The sequence below is a fragment of the Sordaria macrospora genome, chromosome 7 (assembly GCF_033870435.1).
Source record: "Sordaria macrospora chromosome 7, complete sequence".
NCBI lineage: Eukaryota > Fungi > Ascomycota > Sordariomycetes > Sordariales > Sordariaceae > Sordaria > Sordaria macrospora.
Window position 1 is genome coordinate 3,941,065 of NC_089377.1, and position 25,537 is coordinate 3,966,601.

Consider the following 25,537-nt stretch of genomic DNA (forward strand, 5'->3'; position numbering starts at 1 on the left):
TCGACCAATTGCATAGGACGGAGGGACGGGCCACAAACATTTGATATTCGTGACGGCAGGGACGGAAAGCTGAAAGTGGCAGCTGCAGTTTTCAGGTTGTCAAGATGGTGACGCGGTTGGGGACGACAAGAGTCACAAGACCGAACCTATTTTCCATCTGACAGGCGCCGGAAAGGAGGAAAGGAGCCGCATGCAAACAGCCCAAGTCCAACGCCATCGATATGCCAAATGGATGAGACAAAGTGGAAAGATGAATTTGTCTGCCCCCCAGGTCGAATTCTGATGTTGATGTGTGCCAGGAAAAGTCTTGGCGGGGCTCGCAGCCAGATGCCATCTAGATGTCGACACTCGAGGATAGCGCAGCCACCAGACAGTGTTCATGGCTAAAACATGTGTAAATACGAGAAGCAGCCATGGGATATCATACGTATGCTGTAAAAAGGTTGTCTCTACTGGATTGAGCATCTAAAGGTTGACGATCTGGGACCCATCTTCAGGTTCAGCTTCAACCTTTACCACGTCCGTTTGACACCCGGCAGCAGTGGTGAGAGGTAGTGTCCCAGATTTACTCTGAAAAATGCCATGCCAATGCCCCGTGAATGTTCCTGTCCGCTGTCATGGTGTGACCGAGGCGGGCCCGTCATGGTGGTCTCCCAAGGTGGAGGTGAGTGGGATTTCGAGCTGACCACGTCGCCCAAGACCACCATCGTCAGCAAAAACAACAAGATATTGCCAATTCGAACATGCCAATCCATTGCGCACAGCTCGTAGATGTTGCTCCTCAAATCTCTCGTCAATTGAACCCCGTGCGCGTGCTGTGACCTAGGAGAAGCCAAACCCGCATCACCACCCCCCCCCCCCTCACTTTTCTCTCACCACTCGTTCCAACTCCCACATCCGGCCTCACCTTTCCATCACCACCCTTCTCGCAAATCGACTTTCTGCGAACCTTCGAATTTTCAACCACCGTCCCAACAATTCCTTGCCATCTTTCCCCACACTGAACCTGTTCACACATTCAATTCCCAGCCACACTCATGGTGTCTGCCAGCCCATGACACCTGGTCCCGACACATGAACATTGGATCAACATTGGTTTGACACTTGCCAGAATTTGCACTGCATCACAGACCAGTTTTGGGGAGTATAATAACCCTTCCAAATCCAGTCTTCCATCAATTCTTCCTCTTGCATTTTCCTCCTATACTACAACGACTTTTGCAAACTTTCGTCGAACTTGCACCCACACAATTTCCGCACCTCTTTTGTACTTGACCAACTCTTCCATCATCCATCAACACTCGTCATCCATCCACAACCTCAACTTCAATCCTTCCTTGTCACCTCTTCCGTGTCAAGGTCACCACCACTCGTCTACACTCGCCTTTTCTCTCCTTTGTCACTTCATCAACCAACAATCATCAAGATGCCTCCCAAGACTGATTCCTCCGAGGTTGGTCCCTTCACCCCGCGTGAGGTCGAGACGCTCGTCAATGCCTTCCTTTGCATGCCCGAGATGCCTGTGGTAAGTTCTTCTCTTTTTCATTTGCTGTCGTCCTCCATCATCACATCTTCCTCGTCCATCATCACCATCATCACCAACATCACGCCTCGCCATCCAGCACAACCATGCATCACCACTCACCTTTCCCTCACCACATTCACCCTACTCTCACTTCATCCTCACCTTCCACCAGCCAACCAACATCAACCCACCTTCTCCATATTGACACACTAATCCCTCCTCACCAGGTCGATTACGTCAAACTCGCCTCTATCCTCGGCATGGCCAACCACCGCTCCGCCTCTAACGCCTGGTCCAACTTAAAGAAGAAGATCGCCGAACACAAGCCGGAAATGTCCCTCCCTCCTCGACCCAAGGCCAAGGGCAAGGCCAACGGCACTGGTGCTACCAAGAAGGCCGCCACTAGCAAGGCTGCCAAGTCTCCCGTTGAGGTCAAGGACGAGTCTGATGCCGATGGCGAGTCTTCCACCGACAACAAGTCCGAGGAACCTGAGGAGAAGAAGCCCGCAGCCAAGAAGCCTGCTGCCAAGAAGACTGCTCCCGCCAAGAAGCCTGCTGCTATCAAGAAGGAAGTAAAGGTCAAGAAGGAGGACACTCCCAGCGAGGAAGAGGAGGTCGAGGAGGAGGATGTCGTCGTCGTCGTCAAGTCCGAGGCAAACAGCGACGCCGACGCCGACGCCAGCGAGGCCGAGACTGCCCCCGAGGAACAAGAGGCCGAGGGCGAGGCTGAGCCAGTCATCATCGCTGCCACCAAGAAACGTGGTCGCTCGGCCAAGGCAACCGAAGCTTCTCCCGCCAAGAAGGCTCGTACTACCGCTGCTGCTGCTGCTGTTACGCCCAAGAAGCCTGCTACCTCGAAGAAGACTGCTGCTCCCCGTGGCAAGACGGCGCAGGCTAAGGCTGCTGCTGCGAAGGCTGCTGAGGAGGCTACCAAGGTTAAGCAGGAGGACGAGGACAGCGGGTTGGACATGGAAGATGTCGGTGATGAGATCAAGGTCAAGACTGAGGACAAGGATGATGAGGACGAGGACGAGGAGATGGGATCAAGCGACAAGGAAGCGGAGGCAGGCAACAGTTCGGAGATTGAGGCTGCTGAGCAATTGAAGCGGGAGCAGGATGATGATACCGCCGAGGGCGAGATTTGAGTTTTCGATCTTTCTGGCTTCTGGGTTTTGACATCGGGCATCAGCATCAGAATTATAGCATTAGCGTGGGAATCGGGAATTGGGCATCGGGACCTAGTATCGGCCACATCATAGCGAGCGAAGGGTTATCAGTTCGGTTCGGGTTTCTGCCATGGCAAGCAGCAAGATGTATCTGGGAAAAAGTTAGGGAGGATTGACGGTACTTCCTGTCTCTGATACTTCATTCTTGTTGCGGAGTTGCAACGGAACGGTACAACAAAAAGGGCGTGGATTGGAGTTCGCGGGTCATGTTTCGTCTCGGTTTTCTTCCATTGCTTTGATACCCTTCTTTCATTCAGTCATTCAGTCATTCAGTCATTCAGTCATTCAGTCATTCAGTCATTCAGTCATTCAGTCATTCAGTCATTCAGTCATTCAGTCATCCAGTCAGTCTTTTCTTTATCAACCAGTCACTCATTTCGGGTTTTCATGGCTCGGAACTATAGCATATATTAGCATGGCGCTTAATTACAGTCAAAAACATGTGACCCATCCTGCATCGTTTGGTGTTGCGCTCGAGAAATGAGAAATGACGAGACGCCTCCACTCAACATGTCTTACCTTTTTTTTTGACCAAAATCTTTGAAGCTTGAGACTGACCTTGTCCCATCCTTTCTTTGTCCACCATTTGCAACGCCATTCCAATCTGAACCAGAATCATCGAAAAGGTCTCCAGGAAGCGCATCCAACAAACATCACCTCACCACTCGACAAGCGCAAACACATATAACCCGTCCATTCAACCACCCGTTCGCTCCCAACTCCCAGTTCACATTGATCAGTTCTAAACATCCGTTCCACTTTCACTACCAGCCCGTCAAAAAGCCGCAAAGTCCAAACATCTTGCCAACTGCCTCCCGTCCCCACTTGAACCGTGACGCCAACAAAAGCGCAAGCAACCAAAACCAAAATGTGCCACCGCATCATCCGCACCATCTGCCCCTCCTGCCTCCGCCCAGCCGCTTACCCCCAGCGCCACCGACTCGATCAATGCTTTCCTCCCAAAATCTACACGGGATGGGCGCCCGCAACCGCCATGTACGAGAAGCACCGGGCGGAAGAGGAGACGATTCCCGAGGTGTGCCATCGTTGTCGATATGCTCGGGGGTGGTGGACGTGGCTTGATGGAGGTAAAGGTGAAGGTGAAGAAGATGAGAGCGTGGGAAGGGAGCAGGGAAACAAGAGAGTAGAGGACTTGGAGGCGAAAGCTGAGGTAAAAAACGGAAAGGGCAAGGTGAAGGGAAAGGGGAGAAAGAAGAAAGTGAATGTAAAGAACGTGGAGTGGAGCATGGAAATGCCCTTAGAGGTGGAGGAGAGCGTGGGTCAGAAGAAGGGAATCGTCAAGGAAGTGCCCCTGGAAGTGGAAGTGGAAGAGAAGAAAGTGCCCCTGTCCAAGAAGGGGAAGAGGAAGGCGGGAGAGGATCTTGATGTGGAGCTGCTAGTAGGGGTCGAAACCAAGAGGCGGCGGTTTCCGTAAGAGATCTGGACAGAGGGAGGAAAACAGACAAGAAATGGAAACCGTCATGTGTCAATGTTCTCTGTTAGGTTGGGCAGGGTCGTAATCACCCATTCCTGCCATCCCGTCTCTTCCAGTGCTCTGATGCAGAGGGTTGGGACCCTGTCTTATAAAAGGAAGGTTGTCAGACCTCGCCCAACTCATTTTCTGTCAAGTTCAAGTTAGCTCAGTTGGATTCATCATCATCATCAGATTCCATCATCGGTTCATCATATGTATCATCCAGACTCACGACCACAGGACCCCGGACCCCTCTGTAATTTACAGTGATTACAGCACCCCTGCACTAACACAGCACCCCACACAAGGCCCCTGTCCCCTCTGCCGACACCCGAAAAGGATTGCACCAATCGGCATAATAAAGCCTTGACGACACTCCATTCTCAGACAAGTTCACGATGGCCGCCGATACCCCCCTTCCAACAATCGAAGGCGACCCGATGGAAGGAGTCGAACAAGCTCGGATCATGGGCCCAACCCTCCTTGACGTGGTTAAGGACTGCGACAAGTGAGTCATCCACTGAGTGAGTGAGTGACCACGGCTAACCACCATGACAGCTTCCCCTACCCCTGCCACCCAGGCCGCCCTCACCTCCAAACCGAGTCGTCCCACTCCCACTCCAGCCCTGTCTCGAGCGCGGCCACCGTCTGCTGCTCCCGCGACACCAGCCTCGCCCTCGGCTCCGGCTCCACCTCCGGCAGCCCATCGTCACCACCAGGTCCAGCCCCCTCAACCTCAGGCGCTGACAAAACGGCCGCTGTGGACCTATACTGGGACCAATGGATGCCCGAAGCCGACTGTCCAGACCCCTACTCCCACTTCCTTAACAACCTTTGGACCTTTCACCTCCCCCATGATCCCTGCGCCCACGGTCTGATTTCGAGCCAGATCGTCGACCACCTGCGCGACCACGACCTTTGGACTGAGCACTTTTCTCTGGACCGCGACTCTAAATCTATCCACCTGCTCGCTCCCTCTGCCCAAGACTTGTTGCCCCAGGACAACGGCGACTGGCAGACAGCTTGCTCGCGCATCCTAGACGAGCAGATTGAGCTTTGGCGACGGACAAGTATGCTAGGAAGGGAAATCCTGGGACCCAAGAAGAAGGGCGAACAATTCCCCATAGTTGGAGCCAAGTTCGATGTCGGCGTGGATCGCTCGGCGATTGGATTGCTGGGTATGATAGGGCGGGGTGCGCACATGACTGTTTACTCTCGCCGCTCCCGCTCCAGCTCCAGCTCCTCTGATACAAATGGACATGGACATGGACAACAGCCAGAGGATGAATACTTGTTCTGGATCCCCCGCCGCTCCCGCAACAAGTCAACCTACCCCGGCAAACTGGACCAAGCAGTTGCAGGCGGCGTGGCGCGCGGCGAATCGCCATGGAAATGTATAATTCGGGAAGCGGTCGAGGAGGCCGGGTCGGCTTTATCCGACGGCTTTGTGCGCAGAAACGCCAAAGCAGCAGGGACAGTGACCTGGCTCAACTTCTCCGACGAGCGCGCCGGGCCGGGACAGAAAGGACTCATCAACCCGGGTGTGCTGTACGTCTATGACTTGGAACTACCCGATGAAGGGAGAGGTTTCGAGTTTGAGGCGGTGCCCGGGGATATTGAGGGTTGGAGCATCATGACCACGAACCAGGTCATGGACGCTATGAAGAGGTTTGAGTTTAAGCCGAGTTGTGCGGTGGTGATGATTGATTTCTTTGTGAGACATGGGGTGATTACGGCGGAGAATGAGCCGGATTATGTCCAGATTGTGAGTCGCTTGCATCGGTTGTTGCCTTTTCCGACGAGCTCGAGGACGGAGGACTAGAAGGGTCTCTTTTGTGCTTCGAAGCACCAGGAATGGGGTGTACAGGTTTAGCCAACAGAGTGATGGAGTGTGTCGGGACGGGAAGAAGGGGGAAAGAACATTGCTTGCGGATATGAAGGATTATCAATCAACAATAGCGAAACAACGAACGGGAGAGACATGGGTGCTAGAACTGGAAATTGGAACAGGGGCATTAGAATATTCACATTGACAGGAACAAAAGCCAAACAGAAAGAAATATCAAAAAAAGACCAGAAGTACCACAAGAAATACTTAGAACCGCATCACAGAGTCTTCCATACTTGCCGAGCACCCTGAGGGATGCCGGCATTGCTGCTGCCGGTGACTGATCACTTGAGACTTGAAATTTGAAATACCAACGAGAAACACCCAAAAAGTCAATGCGTGCGAGAGCAATGAAGTGCTTGCTAGCTTGATGATGTTGAATCTGTCAAAATACTGTCACTCCCCACCCATTTTTACTGCACTGTTGGGGGTGACAGTATTTTTTGACTGTCAGTTTACCTCAGGTACAGCTAGGTGGTGTCTTCTCAATTTCATGTTGATGGCACTCACTCACTCACTCATAATTTGGAATCTCCACTGGCTACTATTGTCAACACCGGTAGGTATCAAGGATACATTAGGTAGGTAGGTACATATACTACTGTCGCACATTTCTATACTGGGTGGTCCAGTGCAGTGCAGTGCAATTTCCTCTCTCTCTCTTTTCCTCTTTCACTGCCCGACACGACCGCAACTTCTTTACCTTGCCCGTATCAAACGGGAACAGCCAGTGCCTCTCTTCTTTTGTTCGACCTTCCTTGTGTTGGTGCATACCTCTACCTCTACCTCTACAATCTATGGTTTTACTACCCTTTTACCGCCCTTTTGCGGGCCCCCTTTTCCACTCCCTTTTCCAGTCATCTTCCCGCCGTTCCAATGCAACTGGAATCTTTCCAACCAGTCCCGTTCCTGTTCCCAAAAGCGTTCCTGAACAAGGCCGGTAGTTGTGTCGCAGAAACACGATGGAATATAAGTACCTAGCTATGTGTCGAATGACACTCGATGCGAGGTGTGTCCAAGAATACACAACGCGAGCTATTCCCCTCACCATCACTCACAGACCAGCAATCAGAACAATCAGAACGCGAAGCCAATTCCTTTGTTTTATTTTATTCGTTAGATAAGATGAAACTCCTTTATCATGCACAGTCTGTCTCGTCGTCTAGTCGTCATTCTATCGCCCAGTGCCCAATTCCCAATTCCCAATTCCCAATTCCCACTTGCCACTGTCACCAGTGGTGTTGTCTCGGGAGATGTTCGTGTATCCAAAGAGGTAGCAACCATTCGTAATCCGTCCGTCATAAACCTTTCAAACTTGCTGATCTAAACCACAATGTCAGCCCGGGGGCTTAGTCCGCGCGCCTTGTCCGTCCCCGTTCCCACCTCCTCTGGAATCCGATGCCGTGGCGCCTAAGCATCCGTCCTCCTCAGCATAGCTATTGGGTCCTGTTAGCATCATCCCGCACCTATTCTTTGATCTCCATCTCCACGGACAGCCAGGGCACTTACCAACAGTAAAATCAACCTCTGCGGGCGTGATACTCCCACTAGTCGGATCAGAACTAGTATTCCCCCCTTGGGCGGACGTAGTCGACAAGTGTGAATACCCGCGCTGGTGCATTCCCGGCCTCATCACTCCTCCCGGTCCTCCACCTCCAAATCCCTGCCCCGGTTGTCCCAGTCCCTGCCCCATCCCCTGCCCGTGTCCTTGACTTAAAGCGTGCCCCTGAGCAGCCTCTGCGCGTTTACTCAACTTCCCCTCCCTCTTCACCTCCCTCCGATCCTTCCTAGTAAAGTGCATCTCCCGCTTAATCTGCTCTTCAACCTTAGGCACCAAATTCCCCAACACGGTACCCAAAAGCGAAACATTCTCTGCGTCGCGGGGGACAATGTGGCCCAAGCCATGATCGTACATGACCGCGCTGCGGGGATCGCAGACGTTGAAGAGGGCTACCGCCGAAGAAAGAAATGCGTCGTCGCACCCGAAAATGTGCAGAGTAGGAATGTCGATGACGGTGCCGACTTCGTCAAAGAGTTGCGCTGTGATACGCTTGTTGCCTTCGAATTTAAGGGGCGGGGCGCCGGCTATGAAGATGCCGAACTTTTTTTTTTTGGTCGCCCGACCTTTTCGTCAGTTTTTGTCTTCTGATGTCTGCAATGAGAGTAATGAATGGGTGTAGCGAACCTTAATCCTCCTCTCCCGTCCCTTTTCCCTCAAACACCGCTCCTTCTCCTCGACAATCGCGCTAGCAGCTACCATTGCGCCCTCGCTGTATCCAATAATGGCGTTGATCTCCGGGTCTTCGTCCAGCGTCTTGAATACCCCGTCCAAAGCCTGGCGCCAGGCTTCCTGGTGCCAGTCCTCTTCTACGGTTGCGCCCTGTAGCTGGCGCATGGTGTCTTCGGGGTTCAGCCCGCGCGGCACATGGCGCAGCCTGCGCAAAGTCTCAAAGGCATCGCCGTTGGATACGTCGAGGAAGCGGTAGAGGGGCGGTTTGCCAAAGTAATCTTCCCAGCCGGGCGGAGGGGCGACTTCGTGCGTGCCTTGGGAGTAGGCGAATGAGCCGAGACCGCGGCGCTTGAATTCCTCGGCGAGAGGACCGAATTGGACTTCGAAGTTCTGTGGAGCGGGAAGGGGAAGGGATGCGTCAGTCTTTGATGGCGGATAGGAGCAAGGGGTTGTGACCACGCAGGGGGATGCATTTGGACGACCATTCAGTGTATGTGTGGAATAGGGTATTGCAGTTTGCAGGATGTCCCGGAATCAGGGGAGAACCCGCAAGATTGGAACACGATTGAAGGGTTATTAGAGAATAAAATGCACAAAAAAAAGGATACTCGTGGATTTACGAACCTGTGCGCTGCCATAGGCACCAGGGAGGCAAAGAAACTTCATTCTTCCTGCTTATCTTGTCTCGTGAATGTGCTGTTTTCCCTTCCCGTCTGTCCGTCCGTCTTCCGGCACACCTAACTAGCGTTCGTCGAAGTTTAACCGCGTTTATCCTAGAACAAAGAACCGCATCGGTTGGTGGCCAGCCACAAGAAAGGAATCGTAGAGTAGGTGCTGTTGTCGTACTGGTGAGGGGTAGAGGATATCTTTGAAACCTCTGACCGTTGCCGACCTATTGTTGCTGTTGTCCAGGCCGCCATTATTATGTTCTTTTGAGGCTGTGTTGTTCTTGGGCATGTCTCGGCACTCATATGATTCTGAAGTCACCATTTCCCCGGTTCCGTCACTCAAAAAAAGTATAGGGGCTGCTTTGGATGATAGGCTGTTTCCGTCATCTTGATGCTACCTTTATGGGGAATTTCATTCACCGATGTAAGAGTTTGTCCCACTAATGTGAGTAAGAGACTGTACGGATTCCTGGTCGTGCACTAGTCCCCCAGAGCCCTCAAGCCCAGGGACCCCAGGGGCACTCAATGATCTTTTTACGAGATACCCGCAAAACCCGAGATCATACGGTGGGATGAGTCGTGGGCTGATCACCACTTCAAGGGTAAATCCCTAGGCCCATTATTGGCGGACGTTGCAAGCTTGTCTGTACTGCTTGCTATCCTTGGTCGGTCTGATAACCTGTCGTTGGTTTACCTGTGTCGAGGAGGAGATGGAAGCCCAAATGGAATTTCTTTGACCGACAAAAACAGCGAATTTTCTTTCCACTGACATTTTTCCTGCGGCCCTTGGGGTCCTTTTTCGTCACGGCGTGCTTGCTATGGAAGCAGGTTATGCTTGAAAGTTGATGGACATATGGATCGGTTGCATTCAGAGGCTCTGAATGGTCAATGGACCTGCTTCATTGTGTCGAGATGCGAAAGTCTGCACTGAACTGCATCTGTATGCAGGACCATTCACGTCCTGAGGAGATGATTGGCGAATGCGATGATGTCTGATCCATGTACAAGTAGAGAAGCAGGCAAATGTGGTGATAGGGGCGACGGAGAGCGCGTCGGCGTCGGGTGGCAAGGTGGAGGGTGACGGTCAATTTGGCGGCTTTTCGACAGTCGGACGGTTTTGACGTGGTACTCAACGTGACTGTGGTCTAATGAGGAGACTTCCAAAGTTCAAAAGGAGACAAAGGGGACGACAGAATTGTGCCTGACATAGGGATGCAAGGAGGGCAGCCGGCAGTGCGGTACCTTATGCAAGCGTGGTAAGCACCGTGACGTAGTCCGGAGTCATCGGAAATCAACGCGAGGCAGGAGAGGGTTTAAGGTAAGACGCTATCAAGAACCCGAGATGCACCGAAGCGAAAGGAAATCATTCGAGACAGACAGGTCGTCCCTCGCCTTCATGAACCGGTCGTTGATCAGGCAAGAACCAGGACACGATTTCGAAGCAGACAGGTTTCTGGGGCTTCTTGTGTCGGGAAGGGATCAACTTGAAGTCGACTCACGCGGAAATGTTTTTTGGAGTGTCTGCAGCACTTGTCAGAGGTCAGTTGCGAGAGCGATTGGCTCCGGACATTTCGGAGGGTAACGGTCATATCATATCGGATCGTCGCCCGAAGAGATTGCATTGCAAGCCAGCAGGCAAGGGGAGGACTTGTGCTCGGTCTGAGAGCATTGAATGTCCGAAACTCCGACACTCACTACCTGAGGAATCTGCACACAGGCTGCATGTCCCCATGAACTGCTTTATTCATAAGCTCCTGCTTGAACCTGCCCTTCTCATTTATTGTCCCAATGTGCTCGCGATGCCACCGCGAGAAGGGAGCTCCTCGGAAATGGAAAAATCTGAGGGCCGAACGCCAAAAGCCGTGGGCCGGCTCGAGACGAATGAGAATGGCATGAAGTGGATGACATGACCTTGGTTTGCGTGGTGGCTTGCCTGACTCTGCGTCCGCTGGATCCCCGAATTTGGTCTTCATGTCTGGACATTTTCTTGCCTTCTTGCTTTCTCCAACAGCTCGGAGATAAGTGTGGCGATCAAGATCCAGCTAAAGCGACGAAAGGATTTGAAGGGGGCAGTTGTCGTGATTGAAACTACATGCAGGGATCAGTGATGTCTTTGTCGCTTGCTTCGCTGTCCCTGGTTGGTGGCTTGTGGTTCTCCGTTGAGTTGAAGGGTCGGTCCCATAGAAAATCCATGAACGATAGCAAATCCGTGAAGCCGTGCCAGTTCGGTCCAATCCTGCCACTCCATGCTGCAGTCCGGCGGCGGTAGCCATTCCATATGCACAGTTGCCGCAGACATATGACGACCCTCACTTAGCGCCGGCGTGATCCCGACAGTCCGTCACCTGTCTGTTGACTTACCCTTAACCGCCCCAGAACGCCTTTGCGTGGCTGTTCCCGTGGCTGTCAACTTAAAAGAACTGACCCTCAAGACTCACCCACTTACCTCATTTCCTACCTAGATGATTAGCAAAGCCTCATCTTTGACAGACGAGGAGACCATCCATCCAACTGGCCGCCGACATCTCGACATCTTGATCCATCCAGCCACTCCATCACAATATTAACAGTGTCGCTGATGGTCGTCCCTGTCGCTCTCCTCGGCACTCGTTAAAGGCTTTCTTCTTCATCCACCATCTCATTTCAGTCCCTCTGACTTTCATATTCACTTTCTCCCTCACATCATTCACCATCTCCAACATTCCAAGCGATTTGTCATCATAAACCGATCAATATGGCAACACACGACTCCCAACCCGATCCATCCGCTGGTCCATCCGCCGGTCCATCCGCCGGACCGGCCCCGCCACCCAGCCAACAAGCCCCCGGCGCACCCGCCCCAGTAGCAATAGTAGGCATGTCCTGCCGCTTGCCAGGAGACGTCTCAACACCAGGCGAATTCTACCGAATGATGTGTCGCGGTAGATCAGGCTGGTCCAAGATTCCCAAAGACCGGTTCAACCAGGAAGCGTATAACCACCCGAATCCGGACAAAAAGGGGACGTTCAACTCGCAGGGCGGGTACTTTATCAAGCAGGACTTGAGCGGGTTCGACGCGGCGTTTTTCGATGTCACGAGGCGGGAGGCTGAGGCTATGGGTTAGTACTTACCTTTCTGGTTTTGCGTTAGTTGAGGGGGAAAAGGGGAAGACGGCTAACAAAAGCGAAACAGACCCAGCCCAACGCCTCCTAATGGAATGTACCTACGAAGCGCTCGAAAACGGTGGAATCCCGCGTGAGCGCATCGCCGGCACCCGCACGGGCGTCTTCATCGGCGGCAACTACGGCGAGCACCGAATGTCGCACATGCGGGACCTCGACACCATGCCCTCCTTCGACGCCACGGGTAACCAGCCGGCTTTCCTGTCGGGGCGATTAGCCTATTACTTCAACCTGCACGGCCCGACCTTCACCGTCGACACGGCCTGTTCGTCCTCTTTGCACGCTCTGCATCTTGCCGTCCAGTCCATCCGCAACGGCGACTCCGAGGCGGCAGTCGTGGGCGCGAGCAACATTATCACTCAGCCGGATGTGTGGGTGTCCATGTCCATGCTTCGGTTGTTCTCCGACGCGGGAAAGACGTACGCCTTTGATCAAAGAGCCAAGTCTGGCTATGCACGCGGAGAGGGCTGTGCGGTGATCGTTTTGAAGCCAGTCGCGCAGGCGCTCAAAGACAACGACCACATTTTTTCTGTGATTACCCACAGCGGCATCTCGCACAATGGGCGCACGGTGGGTATCGTCGCGCCTTCGCCGGACGAACAGGAACAGCTGTTGCGGGACGTCTTCACAGCCGCCAAGATCAACCCCCGCGAAGTCGGTTTTTTCGAAGCCCACGGCACGGGAACCAAGAAGGGCGATCCAATTGAAGCCACAGCCATATATAACGCCGTCGGTAAGCATTTCACCAAGGATGAACCGCTGTATATCGGCAGCAGCAAGCCGAATGTTGGACATCTCGAGTGCGCGAGCGGCCTGGTGTCGGTTATCAAGGGGGTGCTGTCGCTTTATTACGGGTTCATCCTCCCCAACGCGGATTTCGACAAGGAAAACCCCGAGATTCCTTTCCAGAAATGGAACATGGTGGTCGCCAAACAGCAGAAGCCATGGCCGACCAACAAGAAATATGCATGTGTCAATAACTTTGGGTTTTCCGGAAGTAATTCGACGTGTATCTTGTCCAGGCCACCAGTCCATCGCAAAATCGAGCTGGGCGAGCACGGCGCGTACACCACTCCGAGACTCTTCGTGCTGTCGGCCAACGACGAGCAGGCTCTGAGGACAAGTATCAAGGAATTAGGTATCTGGCTGGAGCAGCATGCCGAACTGTACCAGACCACCATGCCGCGGAATCTGGCGTATACGCTCTGCCAGCGAAGGTCGCATTTCCCATGGAGGGTATCGGTCGTCGAGACGATTTGTTCCGGTCTTGCGGGATCGCTAAATGGACACGATCTGACTCCCATGCGCGCTTCATCGGAACAGCCCCGTCTGGCATTCATCTTCACCGGCCAAGGAGCGCAATGGTATGCCATGGGCCGCGAGCTCTTGCAGACTCATCCCGTTTACCTCGACTCCATCAAGCGTGCCGATGAAGCTTTGCGAAAGGTGGGTGCCGAGTTCTCCATTTACGAAGAACTCACGCGGGACAAGGAGACGACCAAAGTAGGACAGGCGCACGTCTCCCAGCCCATCTGCTCCGCTGTGCAGTTGGCGTTGGTAGACCTGCTGGACTCGTTCGGCATCAAGCCCGGCGCTGTCACCGGCCACTCCTCCGGCGAGATCGGTGCCGCGTACGCAGCTGGCGCGCTAAGCTTCGAGGGAGCCATGGAGGCCGCCTACTACCGCGGCCAAATGATTGTCGAGTTGAAGAAGGCGCACCCCGAGCTCAAAGGCTCCATGCTTGCCGTGGGCTCAGGTGCCGTAGACTGCGAGCCTCTTCTCCAGCAGATCAACACCTCGGAGTCCAAAGCGGTAGTGGCCTGCGAAAACTCGCCTTCGTCCACCACCATCTCGGGTGACGAAGCCGCCATCGACCGGGTTGCCGAGCTGTTCCAAAAGAAGGGCACCTTCAACCGCAAGCTCTTCGTCGACGTCGCCTACCACTCCCCGCACATGGCCTTGATCGCCGAAAAATACCTCCAAGCCGTCTCGCACATCCAGCCGCCTGATTCGCGCGCCTCTTCGACCGTGGAGTTTTACTCGTCCTTGCACGCCCGCCGCCTATCCTCCCTCTCGGAGTTGGGGCCGTCTTACTGGGTCAACAACCTCACGCAGCCCGTCCGCTTTTCCACAGCGCTGCAACACCTCATCTCCGGCTTCCGGCCCGATATCCTGCTCGAAGTCGGTCCCCATGCGGCGTTGAAAGGACCGATCATGCAAACCATCAAGCACCTCTCTTCTCCTTCCCGCGACACTTCTCCTTCTACCTCCAAGCCATCCTCCGGGACTTCTTCCCCAAACGCTGCCAACGTAGCTGCAACAGCCACCAAGCTCACCTACCTATCCGTCCTCGACCGCTCCAAGTCCGCCGCGCAATCCGCCCTCGAAGCCACTGGCGCTCTCTTCACGCGGGGCTATCAGGGGATAGATTGGTTCAATGTCAACCACAACCGGGAGGAGTACGAGCGTCCGGACTTGGTCGCGGGTTTGTACAGCTATCCATGGACTCGGCAGTCGTATTGGTCCGAAAGCAGGATTGCGAGGCAGCATCGGTTGAAGCCATTCCCGAGACACGATTTACTGGGCGTCCTGGCAGATTGGAGCTCAGATATTGAGCCTACTTGGAGGAATATCTTGAGCGCAAGGGATCTACCTTGGTTGAAGGAGTATGCTGTCCAAGGCCAGGGTCAAAGACGCAGGATGGTCTTCCCAGCGTCAGGAATTATGTCCATGGTTGTCGAGGCGGCAGGGCAGCTGCATTTGATGCGACGTGAGGGAGACGTTGCGGCGCCGGAGGCGAGCAAGTTTGAGGTCAAAAACCTGAGAGTGGATGAGCAGTTGTGGTTGGAGGACGAAGACAAGGAGTACGAGGTGCTGCTCACCATCCGACCTGGCGATGACACTGGCCAGCCAGATGCCTTCCGAATCAGCTCGTTTGAGCAGAGTCGTGGATGGCAAGAGCATTGCACGGGTTTCGTCAGGGCTGACTCTGCCTCGCCTGTCCGTCGCCAGCCTCTCGGTTTATCAAGGGCAAGGGACCAGTCCCATTCCAAGACCGTGACTTTTGACGACGACGACGCTGTCTCCTCTGCCTCCTCCTTGGACGGACAGTCCGATTCCGCATCCGGCTCTTCATCCCCCAAGCCAGCTTCTTCTTCGGCCTCGGACAGCGGCTTCATGAACGTCGAAGTAGACGGGTCAGCAGGCCAAGCCCAAGGCTCAACAACCCCCGAGACACCTCCCTGCTCTGGTCACAGCACCTCCGCCTTCCCTTCCCTCGACAAGAAGAAGCTCGAACAAAAGCTTGAGCACGCCAAGTCCGGTACACAGCCGCACCATAATCTCGCGCTTCACTCAACCGAGACCATCTACAGTCACCTCGCTTCTTCCGTCGGTGCTCAATATCCCAACGAATTCAAGACTCTGACGGAGGTGACCGCGAATGAAAACACCGCCGCGGCCAACTGTGTGGTGAGAGAAACCAAGACGGAGATGCCGTTCCAGCATGAGACCGGTTTCAAAATTCACCCGGCAGTTTTGGACGAGTTGTTGCAGCTCCCCTTGCTGAGTTTGAGTGCCGGTGGTGGACATGACAAGGCCACTGGAACGTCGTACTTGCCGGCAGCAATCAGGCATTTGACCATCAATTCACGGTTGAAGAGGAAGCCTGGTCAAACCTTCTGCGCTCATTCTAACATAGAGGACAGCAGCAGCAAGGGTGATGAAACAAGTTTCATGATCGAAGCCTTTGCTTCCCCAGGCTCCGCGACCGCGGCCATCTCGATCGCTGGGTTGCAGTTTGAGACTCTGGAAGCCGCAAAGGAAGAAAGTGGTGGGCCGAGGGAGTTGTGTTTCCAGGTGAGATGGGAGGAGTTGAAGCCTGAAAAGGGGACCGACGCCGAAAAGAACAATAATAACAAGGCCGATAACAATGCCAAGAATAAAGAGTCCAAGGACAAGCACACTCATAACATAGCAGTCGTTACCGAAGCGCCCAACCCCAACGCATCTCCACTGATCAAAGCTGTCTATAACCAGATTGAGCAGCAGACGGGGAAGCAGCCACGGATCTCTTCTTTGCAAAAGATCACTGACTTTACCAACACCTCCTTCCTTGTTCTCTCCGAACTCGACGAGCCTCTCGTCAGCTCACTCACCAATAAGAACTCAGCTGCAGAAAAACAACTGGAACAGATTAAGAGGCTTTTGACCACATCGCCGGGCCTGCTTTGGGTAACCCGCGGCGCAACCCGCTTCCCAACCTCCCCAAATTCTAACATGGCTCTGGGTCTGTTGAGGACGGCGAGGAGTGAAGCTTCAGCGGTTGCTGCCGCATTGGATTTGGATCCTCAATCGAGACTTTCTGCTGAGCAGCAGGCCAACCTGGTGCTCCAGGCGTTCAACCACTCTATCCTCTCATCCCCTTCTGTCGCAAACGACGAGAGCGATCCTGAAAGCGCCGAACTGGAGTTTGCGGAGGAGCAGGGCAAGTTATACGTCCCAAGGTTGGAACCTGATCAGCAGCTCAACCTCGAAATCTCCCGCGAACTCGGTCCTTCCATCCCATACACACAGTCTTTCCACCAAGACTCTCCCGAGCTCAACGGGCTGCGGCAACTAGAACTTGCCCCCAGTCAGGAACCCAAGGGTGAGTTGGATAACCTCTACTTCGAAGACCGCCCCGAGACAGTCTTGAGAGACGACGAGGTAGAGATCCTGGTGGCGGCAAGCGCAATCACGCTTGATGACGTCGACTACATCCAGAAGGGCGCCTCCAACCGTCACAGCATCGCGAGGGGCTGTTCTGGCACCGTCTCCCGTGTTGGTAAGGGGGTACATGAGGTCGCTATCGGCACCCACGTCTGTGCTCTAGCGGAAGGTCGGTTCGGCACGCACGCCCGAGCAAAGGTGACCAGCGTGGTGCCGATGAGCAGCAGCTTGACCCCTGAGGTGGGCGCTGGGGTTCCTATTTATGTCGCTCGCGCGTACTACGCCCTGGTCACCATCGCCCATGTCAAGGAAGGCAATAACCTGTTAATTCAGCTGTCCGGGCCATCGAGCGTCGCGGCAGTGGAGGTTGCCAAGACTTTGGGCGCCGATACGTGGGTGTACGTCACCGGCGACGTCGAAACTGAAGCGGCACGGAAGTTGGGCTTTTCGGAAGAGAGGGTGTTGGACGAGCGAAGCATCTACCTCCGACGAAAGCTGGATGAAGCCACGGGTGGAAAAGGATTTGATGTGGTCTTGACCGTGTCGGGTGGCAGGAATGAAGGCGAAAATAAAGCGTGGCAATGTCTGGCTGACTTTGGTCGGTTGATCGAGATCAGAGAATCTGGGACGCAAAGCTCGAGGCCACAGTTGGGCGCCAATGCATCGTTTGTCAGTATCGACATGGTCAGCTTGGCCGAGGGCAGGCCGAAATTGATGCAAAAGACTCTAGTGGATGTCATGCAAAAGCTGGAGAAGGGGGTGTTCCAGCCGCCAACCAAGACGCATGTTTACAAGGTGTCTGAACTACCCCGTGCGCTGGAGTGGGTGAGAGGGGCCGTGACGGTGCACCCTGTTATGGTGGCCGCTGGAGGGAAAGATCAAGTCAAGGTATGTCATCTGGAAGAGGTTGTCAGTTTAGGCAAGTTGACTAACAAGTAACAGGCAACATACCGCAAGTCGAGGGGTATCTTCCGAAGAGACGGTACTCATATCATCATCGGTGGCACGGGCGGCCTCGGTCGATCGATGGCCAAGTACATGGCTGAGCATGGTGCCCATAACATTGTCCTGCTGTCGAGAAGTGGCGGAGGAAAGGAGATGGTTGAGCAGCTGGAGAAGGAGATTGGCTGCCCAGATCTGAATATCCGGGTGACGAAGTGCGATGCCAGCGATGAAAGGCAAGTGCGCGAGTTGGTGAAAGACTGCGCGCGAGATATGCCGAGTATTTGTGGCGTCATCCACGCCGCCATGGTTTTGAGGGTATGTGCCCCGTCCCTATTTCCCCTGTGCGACAGCCCAGCTAACAGCACGCAAAGGACGTCCTCCTTGAAAGCATGTCCTTCACCGACTTCAGCCAAGTCATCCAACCCAAGTTCGCCGGCGCCTGGAACGTGCACAACGTGCTCTCCGACACGGGTGCCAACCTCGACTACTTTGTCGTTCTCTCCTCTGCCGCTGGCATCCTCGGGTCTCGCGGCCAAGGCGCCTACGCAGCAGCCAATACGTTCCTCGACTCCTTTGTGCAGTACCGGGTCCGCAACGGTCTCCCAGGCACCTCTCTCGACCTCACAGCCGTCACCGATGCCGGGTACCTTGCCGAGAACGCTGAGCGACAGGAAGACATCATGCGCAACTTTGGCAACGAAACCGTTTCGGAGCAGGAAGTGCTCGCCTTGTTGTCTGCTGCGGTCCGCGGTGTCAGTCCGCCCCAAGTGCTCACCGGCCTCAAGCTACACCTCCAGTCTGATGGGTCATGGCCGTACTATGCCTCGGACGCGCGCTTCAGTCAACTCAAAGCCGACTCTCTGGCAGCGGCTGAGCGTGAAGGCCTCGTTCCCAAGGCGGCAGCATCACCGGGTAATGCCTTCCGGGCAGCCAAGACGGACGAGGAAGCGATTGCCATTGCGGGCCAGGGCATTCTCCAGAAGCTGTCGGATGTGTTGACGATTGACGTGGCGAACCTGGATGCGACAAGGAACATTACGAGTTATGGCCTAGACTCCTTGACGGCGATTGAGCTGCGGAACTGGATTGCGAAGGAGTTGAGGGCGAACTTGCAGATTTTGGAGTTGTTGAGCAGTGGGACGGTGAATGATTTGGCGGCGATTATTGTACAAAAGACGAGGGCCGGGACATAGCTGTATGAAGGGGACATGGATTGTATGATGGAGAAGGCGTATTGCACTGGGTTGGCGCATGTTTCGTTTTGGTCTAGGGACTTTGGATACATTGAGGTTCTTGGAATTGTTGTTGTATCGTATGTCATAGGGGAACATTTCAAGATACCAGAAATAGAATGTTGATCTGGTTCTCCATGTGTTGATTCAGGAGGAAGAAGTGGAAGTCATGAGGTTCGCTCCGAGGTTCTGGACGGAAACCACTATGTCGACCATGGGTGTTTGTTTGCTCTGGCCATCGTGATGAGCAACTGAGAATACAAACTAGAAGAAGGAAATGTTCCGCCTGCATGAAAAGTAAAGACAAATAAAACTCAGGGGAAGCACTTTGGAATTGCTTTGGCCATTGGTGTTTATGGACCTGACAATTGTGATGAACGTCGGTTGTACACCGAGAATGATGGAAAAGATGGCCTTGATCGAGTGCCTTTCTGGAGGAAAGGAAGAGGAAACCATGGTGCTCCGCCTGGAAGAGAAACATGATGAAAAGACAAGGCAAGCACTCTGAAGTTGGGTTGGCCACGACTGCCAGAGCATGCATTGAGAGGAGAGGTAATTCAGTCTGATATGGTCGGGGAAGTGTCAAGTGGATGAGAAACTGATGTGATAAGACTTCCGGTCGACAAGACGGCAAAGTCGCAACCAACGGAGATGCCGAGTGTCGACAGGAGGTTGACCAGAGAAAGTTGTCATGGAGAACGATGGAGTTGGAGAAGCAAACAGCCACGGGCATGACACCCGAGAATGCACAGACCATGTAAGGTGTCCCTGGCAGTCTGTTAGTGAAGTTTCCCTGTCTCTACCATGTTTCGCCGCTACGGCAGTCAATCGGCTAACACTACCACATTTCTCGGATCTCTCCGATGACCCCGCCAATCCTTGGGTACGTACCTTTTTTGCTGTCAACGGTCTGTGGAACTTCCTCCGACCAAGCAAAACACAGAACAGCCAAATCACGAGCAATGGGACGACAACACAAAATGCACGACCCAAGCGCCCAAGAACAAACGACCCATCTGAAACATGGAATTCAGTTGTGCCCAATTATTTTCGTTTTTGGGTGTCGACAACATTTCTTGGAGGTGGTGACCTAGGTCTTGAGGACGGGACCAGAGGACCAGAGGCCGCCGTCAAGGTTTCAGAGGCAACTCCATAACAATATCCACTGTTGTCCGCTATTTCAAACATTGATTTGAGTGGGCTGTGCTCCAGTTCGCGGCCCATCAACTCCAGTTCCCGGTCCATCAACTCCAGTCCAGCTCGCTCCTCCCGTCCATCTGTTTCCGACTCGCGATAATTTCAAGACAAGACAACCACGATCCATATTAGCGAGTCACTCTTTGTCCTTCTGACCAGCCACCGTCGTCACCCTTCCCTTCCCGTCTTTTCGACGACACCCGACCAACAGCACAGCCCCCGCGGCTGACGACTCCCAGTAGACCCAACACCCCTTTTGGTTATTGAAGCACACGACAGTTCTACGGGCGACAGCATCACCAACGGCATCACACTTGTCCTGCTGCTGGCAGGCAAGCAAGTTGATACTAATACCCACGACATCACGTTACAACATCAACATCAATCAATCGATCCGCATATCGCATCATCATCATCATCATCATCATCATCATCATCATCATCATACCGCACATGGCGGCCAAACCGCACGTGGAAGCGAGGTCTCTCTCGACACTCAACTCCCTCGCCGCCAACCCCCCACAATACCCTCACAGCGCCGATGTCAAGGAGTCCTTGACCTTGTACATTTCACGAGTTCCCGGTAGTCGAGGTATGTTTCCCTTCCTTGACTCGCTACCACGTCTCTCGCTAACATAACCGGACCCCAGATGTCATCCTTTCCCCCTTCCGGCCGCAGCGCAAGAACGTGACAGTAGAAGACATTAACAATGCTCTCTACCTGATACACCTTGACCTGCCCACGGACGACCTCCTAGTCGGAAACACGCGTCCGAACGAGACATCCACTGCCAATTCGCCTCGAACTAGTGGTGAGAGCGCGAGGAGTGTGATTCCAAGGAAACCCTTACCGCCTAGTGCCCGTGTCGAGATTCCCACTTCGAGACAACCGTCTGCCAACATACCTGCGACTCAAAACGAAAACAATGTGCCCAAGAATACGGGACCGGTACCGACCAGGTCGCCCTCTGTTAGACGGGCAGCCTCTGTTAGACGTCCACGAGCTCCGGGTTCGGAAAGGGTTGAGCGGGCTGTAGCTCCTCAGGCGCCTGTTGCTGGCAATGATGGATACAGACCGAACCCCATGTTTCAGCCCACCCCAGTTCCCGAACCGCCTTCGAGACCAGCACCTCAGTTCCCTCCTCCAGCCGAGAACCTGGCAGCCATGCGCCGCCCCATGGGTCCCCGGCTACCGACCGGTTTGCCCATCCCCGAGGAGCTGGCTTCCCACCCTGGAACTGTCCCAACCAGCAACCGACCCATCACGCCTACCGACCAGACACTTTACACTCCAACTTCAAACGTCCCCCGACCCGGCGACGGGATCCTCTCTCCTACAGTCACCCGTGCTCGCGCCCCCAGTACCTCGAAACTAGCAGCAACCATTCCTTTCACCCTTACGCTCATCCGACGCGATCCTTCGACCAACCTCCAGTGGAATGTGGGCAAGATATCCTCGTTCGAGACGAACATACCTACTCCCGAGTCTGCGCATCCAGATCTCGGAGAGGACACGCCAGTTGCCGAACAACCGCCACCGATTGCCACACAGTTAATCGACATCCACCTGGAAACATCCGGGTATGCCAAATATAGGGGAATGCCCAGCCGCGCAAACATCGAGGCCTTGCGACCAACATCCCCTCAGTCCTTCGCCAGGACTCTACAGGGATTAGGGTCAAGTAGTACAAGTGCGAGTGGAAGTCTGGGTAGTCTAGGGTCAAGTGGGAGTCCGCAAAAGCAAATCATGGGTGTAGCGCACAGGGAAGTTGAGGAAGGGTTCCATCGCCAGGTAGTAATGGCCTACACCAAGTCCTGGACCTCCGGTCTCAAAGGTGCTTTCAAGAGACACTCCCGCTCAGCCAGTACCGCCTCTGCTACCATGGGCGATCTTCCGGGACATACCCGCCACGGCAGTTCATCAACCATCGGTTCAGCCGACATGTCGCCCAACGAACACCAAAACCAAAACCCCCAATCTCCTCCCCCTGCCGGCGGTGGTCACAACCGCCAGGAGTCCATAGGCGGTGGTGGTGGAGGCCAACTAATAACCCAACCAGGTCCCAACCTCCGGCCCAAGGGGTACGTCTTCCTCTCCCCCTGGCTAGGCCGCTGTGAATTCCGCACCGGCTCCACCGGCCGCTCCCTCAAATGCCGGCACATCCTCGACGAACACTCCGGAGGACTCAACCAAATCACACAAATCGACCCCGCCAAACTCGCCCAATCCGTGCGTGACGCGCCCACCATCGGCCAGTCGCGGGGTGACTCAATCACCTCAGCAATAACCGGCGCCAAACCCGTTTCCGAACTGCGCTTCAACCTTCCTTCCGCGTCCGAACCGCGCTCACCTGGCGCTGGCACTGGCGGCGACATCTACTCCCCAGGCCATGCAGGCGGCGGGTCGTCGAAAAGACATCGGTTCTCGAAATTCCTCGGTCTTCAACCGCCCAGCTCGGAGGAAGAAGAAGAGTATTTTGATGACGGCGACGGCGGGGGGGACCCCTTTGATATGGCGCTCGGAAGGGAAGATGCCGGTGGTGGATCCAGGGGCAAGAGAGCGAAGCTGGGAAAGCTGATTATTCATGATGAGGGATTGAAGATGCTGGATTTGGTGGTGGCGGCTAATATGGGCGTTTGGTGGAATACGTGGGAAAAGAGGTTTTAGGAGACCGAGGAAACCGGGGCTCAGGCTGGGGCTGGGACTGGGACTGGGATTGAGACTGAGACTGAGACTGAGACTGAGACTGAGGGAGAAGAGGGGTGGCGGTTGCTGAGAGGTATGGGCATGGTTGGTGCGGGAGGTATGGGAATGGGGATGGATGGTGTTGGTGATGTGGGAATGGGCGTTATCAGGAGTGGGTATGGACATGGAGGGAGGCGCAGGAAGAGAGATATGTGTCGACCGTGGTAGGCTTCGTTCGCATGGGGGATGGGAAGGTTGTGAAGTAAAGCACGGAGATGGGACTCGGAAAGGCAGGGGCGCAGGGACGCAGGGACGCAGGGGTGGAAGAGAGGTGAAAGATGACCGGAGGCAAAAGAAACAGTACATAGACAGCATGGCATAGACAAGGTAAGATAGATACCCATAGCGTAGCATGGTCAGAGACTCAGAGGGAGGTAGCATGGCATGGCATGGCATGATGGATGAATTATGACATTTTGACGATCAAGTTTGAGCTGCAAGGACCGTACCTACCTACTGTACCGTGCCGGCTCTTTCCTGTGGCCTATGTTCATTGTGTTCCATCCGATGATTTCCTTCCCATGGTTGTTTTTTCTTTTCTGTCTGTGTCTGTCTGTCTGTCTGTCTGTCTGTCTGTCTGTCTGTCTGTCTGTCTGTCTGTCTGTCTGTCTGTCTGTCTGTCTGTCTGTCTGTCTGTCTGTCTGTCTGTCTGTCTGTCTGTCTGTCTGTCTGTCTGTCTGTCTGTCTGTCTGTCTGTTACGTGGATTGTAGAGATATATAGATCTTTTCTAAAGATTGATCCATTAATGGAGATGCGGCGGTAAGGAAAGATACCTAGCTTGAGGTATATCTGTTCTGGATGACAGCCGACCACTACCTCTGTTAAGGTACCTACCTACCTACTAGGTTGCATACCTCTAGATACGAACGAACAACGGAATCAACAACGAATACCTAGAGGTAATGATCCCAAAAGATCCCAAAAGATTCCGAAAGGTAGAGGCGGGTAAGGTAAGGTAAGGTAAGGTAAGGTAAGGTAAAGAAAGGGACCAGAATAGACCTCAGCTACCTCTACCGTGCATCCCGTTCCCATCCCGTTCCCATCCCGTCCCCGTCCCCGTTTCCACCATACGATAAACCATAAACCATAAACACGATAGATACCCAAGGTAGCTCTCCAAACAATCAAACTTGGTTAGGTTGACGCCATCTACACATACCTACCTACAACAGGATGCATATGTTCGATGTCTTGCTCGCACATAATTCCAGATCAGGCGCGAAGCTGTTGTGGTCCGTAAGTTATGAAGCTACCTAGAGGGTAGCTTGTCCAAGTTTATGTGATCTCGTATGGGCTGGGTTTATGAAGAATTGGTGGTGTCGATAAATACCTGGCAACTGCGTGTTTGATGTCGGTGATGGTTGACGCAGGAAGGAATGGCGGATGCGTGGCCGAAATGAATGGACTGTGCCTGAGTATGGAGTACACAGTACCTTAGCCTTCGTCCATTGTTCTATCCGTTCTTGGAATTTGGTGAAAGGGGACACCGTAAGTAACGACTGAAGACCGGTTCTGATCTAGAGCTGAAGCGTCGACCGATTTTTCCATTCCATTCCTGAGTGACACTGGGACAATGCACCTCCCATTAACCGTGAAGCCTTCTCTCGGTTGTAGGGTAAGGCAGTAGTAGTCCTCGAAGCTCATAGAACACGCCGCCAAGAGCGACTTCTTTTCCGGTCCAGGCCTACCTCAGCTGCTTGTTACACACACCGAAACATTCCATTCCATGGGAAAGTTATTTTCGCATATTTCGAGCTTCAGCGCACTGGGTCCGTACCGTTCGGCACTGTGGCGGTACATCTCCTGTATATGGGTGTGCATCATACCTCGAGACCCTCGAGCTGGGAGAAAGGGAGTAAACACCAACGCCATGCCGTGATGATCCGAGACTCCGAGTTGACTCACAGCAGCATGTCGAGCGAGCCCGTCAGTCTTGTCTTGTCTTGTCCTGCCTTGTCTTTCCATGTCTCACTCCACGTGCTTGACGTGTTCATTGGCTGAATGAGACAGACACAGAGACCGAAACAGGGGTGGAAACAAGTTCCCGCTGGTGTGAAGTGAGACTATCGGCGGCACTGACTCGTGAGCTGATGTTGACTGCGAGCCCACTCTACTCTCAGCGCTGGGACGAGGCTGGGTAAAAGTGTCAGTGGGAGAGAGGGTGGTATGTGGCGACGAAACTTGTGAGACGACGTGATGTCTTCCGGACAGGTAAACAATGCGAAATCGTGCGAATGCGATATTTCGGATGCAACGGCGTTGAGGGCGGCAGACGGAGATAAGCGAGAATGGCAATCGTATGTAGGTATCAATCGTACCATGATGACGATCTGTTGATCACGGGGCTCGTATTGTGGCTCATGGGTGGCTCATGGGTGGCTCATGGGGTAGTTGACTGCCGGGCTTGCCTTGATGTTGATCGCTGTGGCTGGTCTCGAGACGAGGAATCTGGAAGTTAGCCTCCTGGGATGGATGGGTAGGACGGAGGAGGTGGTGTGCTTGAGAACTGGTTAGGGAAACTTAATTTCGGACAA

The 25,537-nt window shown here is 53.9% G+C and overlaps 6 protein-coding genes across 6 annotated transcripts; 5 read left to right on the top strand and 1 right to left on the bottom strand.

Annotated features, from left to right (window-relative positions):
• Positions 1–1,169: 1,169 nt before the first annotated feature.
• On the top strand, positions 1,170–2,670 carry SMAC4_07690 (uncharacterized protein; the record flags this gene model as incomplete). The annotated part of the gene is made up of 1 exon (XM_003350835.3): positions 1,170–2,670. The coding sequence occupies exon 1, from the start codon at positions 1,630–1,632 to the stop codon at positions 2,668–2,670; it is 1,041 nt and encodes a 346-aa protein (XP_003350883.2). The 5' UTR covers positions 1,170–1,629.
• Positions 2,671–3,619: 949 nt separating this feature from the next.
• SMAC4_07689 (uncharacterized protein) lies at positions 3,620–4,186 on the top strand (the record flags this gene model as incomplete). Its single annotated transcript, XM_003350834.1, has 2 exons — positions 3,620–3,922; positions 3,983–4,186. 2 exons carry the CDS (start codon positions 3,620–3,622, stop codon positions 4,184–4,186), a joined length of 507 nt encoding a protein of 168 aa, XP_003350882.1.
• A 314-nt stretch (positions 4,187–4,500) lies between these two features.
• SMAC4_07688 (uncharacterized protein) lies at positions 4,501–6,377 on the top strand. The gene is made up of 2 exons (XM_066090676.1): positions 4,501–4,733; positions 4,784–6,377. Exons 1-2 carry the CDS (start codon positions 4,624–4,626, stop codon positions 6,045–6,047), a joined length of 1,374 nt encoding a protein of 457 aa, XP_065947867.1. The 5' UTR covers positions 4,501–4,623; the 3' UTR covers positions 6,048–6,377.
• Positions 6,378–7,449: 1,072 nt separating this feature from the next.
• Positions 7,450–9,701, bottom strand: SMAC4_07687 (uncharacterized protein; the record flags this gene model as incomplete). The annotated part of the gene is made up of 3 exons (XM_066090675.1): positions 8,968–9,701; positions 8,299–8,733; positions 7,450–8,214 (listed from the first exon to the last, which is right to left on the bottom strand). Exons 1-3 carry the CDS (start codon positions 9,007–9,009, stop codon positions 7,450–7,452), a joined length of 1,242 nt encoding a protein of 413 aa, XP_065947868.1. The 5' UTR covers positions 9,010–9,701.
• Positions 9,702–11,745: 2,044 nt separating this feature from the next.
• On the top strand, positions 11,746–19,796 carry SMAC4_07685 (uncharacterized protein; the record flags this gene model as incomplete). The annotated part of the gene is made up of 4 exons (XM_003350831.2): positions 11,746–12,109; positions 12,183–17,770; positions 17,825–18,142; positions 18,199–19,796. 4 exons carry the CDS (start codon positions 11,746–11,748, stop codon positions 19,018–19,020), a joined length of 7,092 nt encoding a protein of 2,363 aa, XP_003350879.1. The 3' UTR covers positions 19,021–19,796.
• A 196-nt stretch (positions 19,797–19,992) lies between these two features.
• SMAC4_07684 (uncharacterized protein) lies at positions 19,993–23,583 on the top strand. The gene is made up of 2 exons (XM_003350830.2): positions 19,993–20,848; positions 20,907–23,583. Exons 1-2 carry the CDS (start codon positions 20,710–20,712, stop codon positions 22,922–22,924), a joined length of 2,157 nt encoding a protein of 718 aa, XP_003350878.1. The 5' UTR covers positions 19,993–20,709; the 3' UTR covers positions 22,925–23,583.
• Positions 23,584–25,537: the final 1,954 nt, after the last annotated feature.

Excerpts from the sequence above, each read along its gene's own strand:
- SMAC4_07688 (XM_066090676.1), top strand. The coding sequence starts at position 4,624 with ATGGCCGCCGATACCCCCCTTCCAACAATCGAAGGCGACCCGATGGAA. Across the intron at positions 4,734-4,783 it reads GTGGTTAAGGACTGCGACAA|CTTCCCCTACCCCTGCCACC; the intron begins GTGAGTCATCCA and ends CCACCATGACAG.
- SMAC4_07684 (XM_003350830.2), top strand. The coding sequence starts at position 20,710 with ATGGCGGCCAAACCGCACGTGGAAGCGAGGTCTCTCTCGACACTCAAC. Across the intron at positions 20,849-20,906 it reads ACGAGTTCCCGGTAGTCGAG|ATGTCATCCTTTCCCCCTTC; the intron begins GTATGTTTCCCT and ends ACCGGACCCCAG.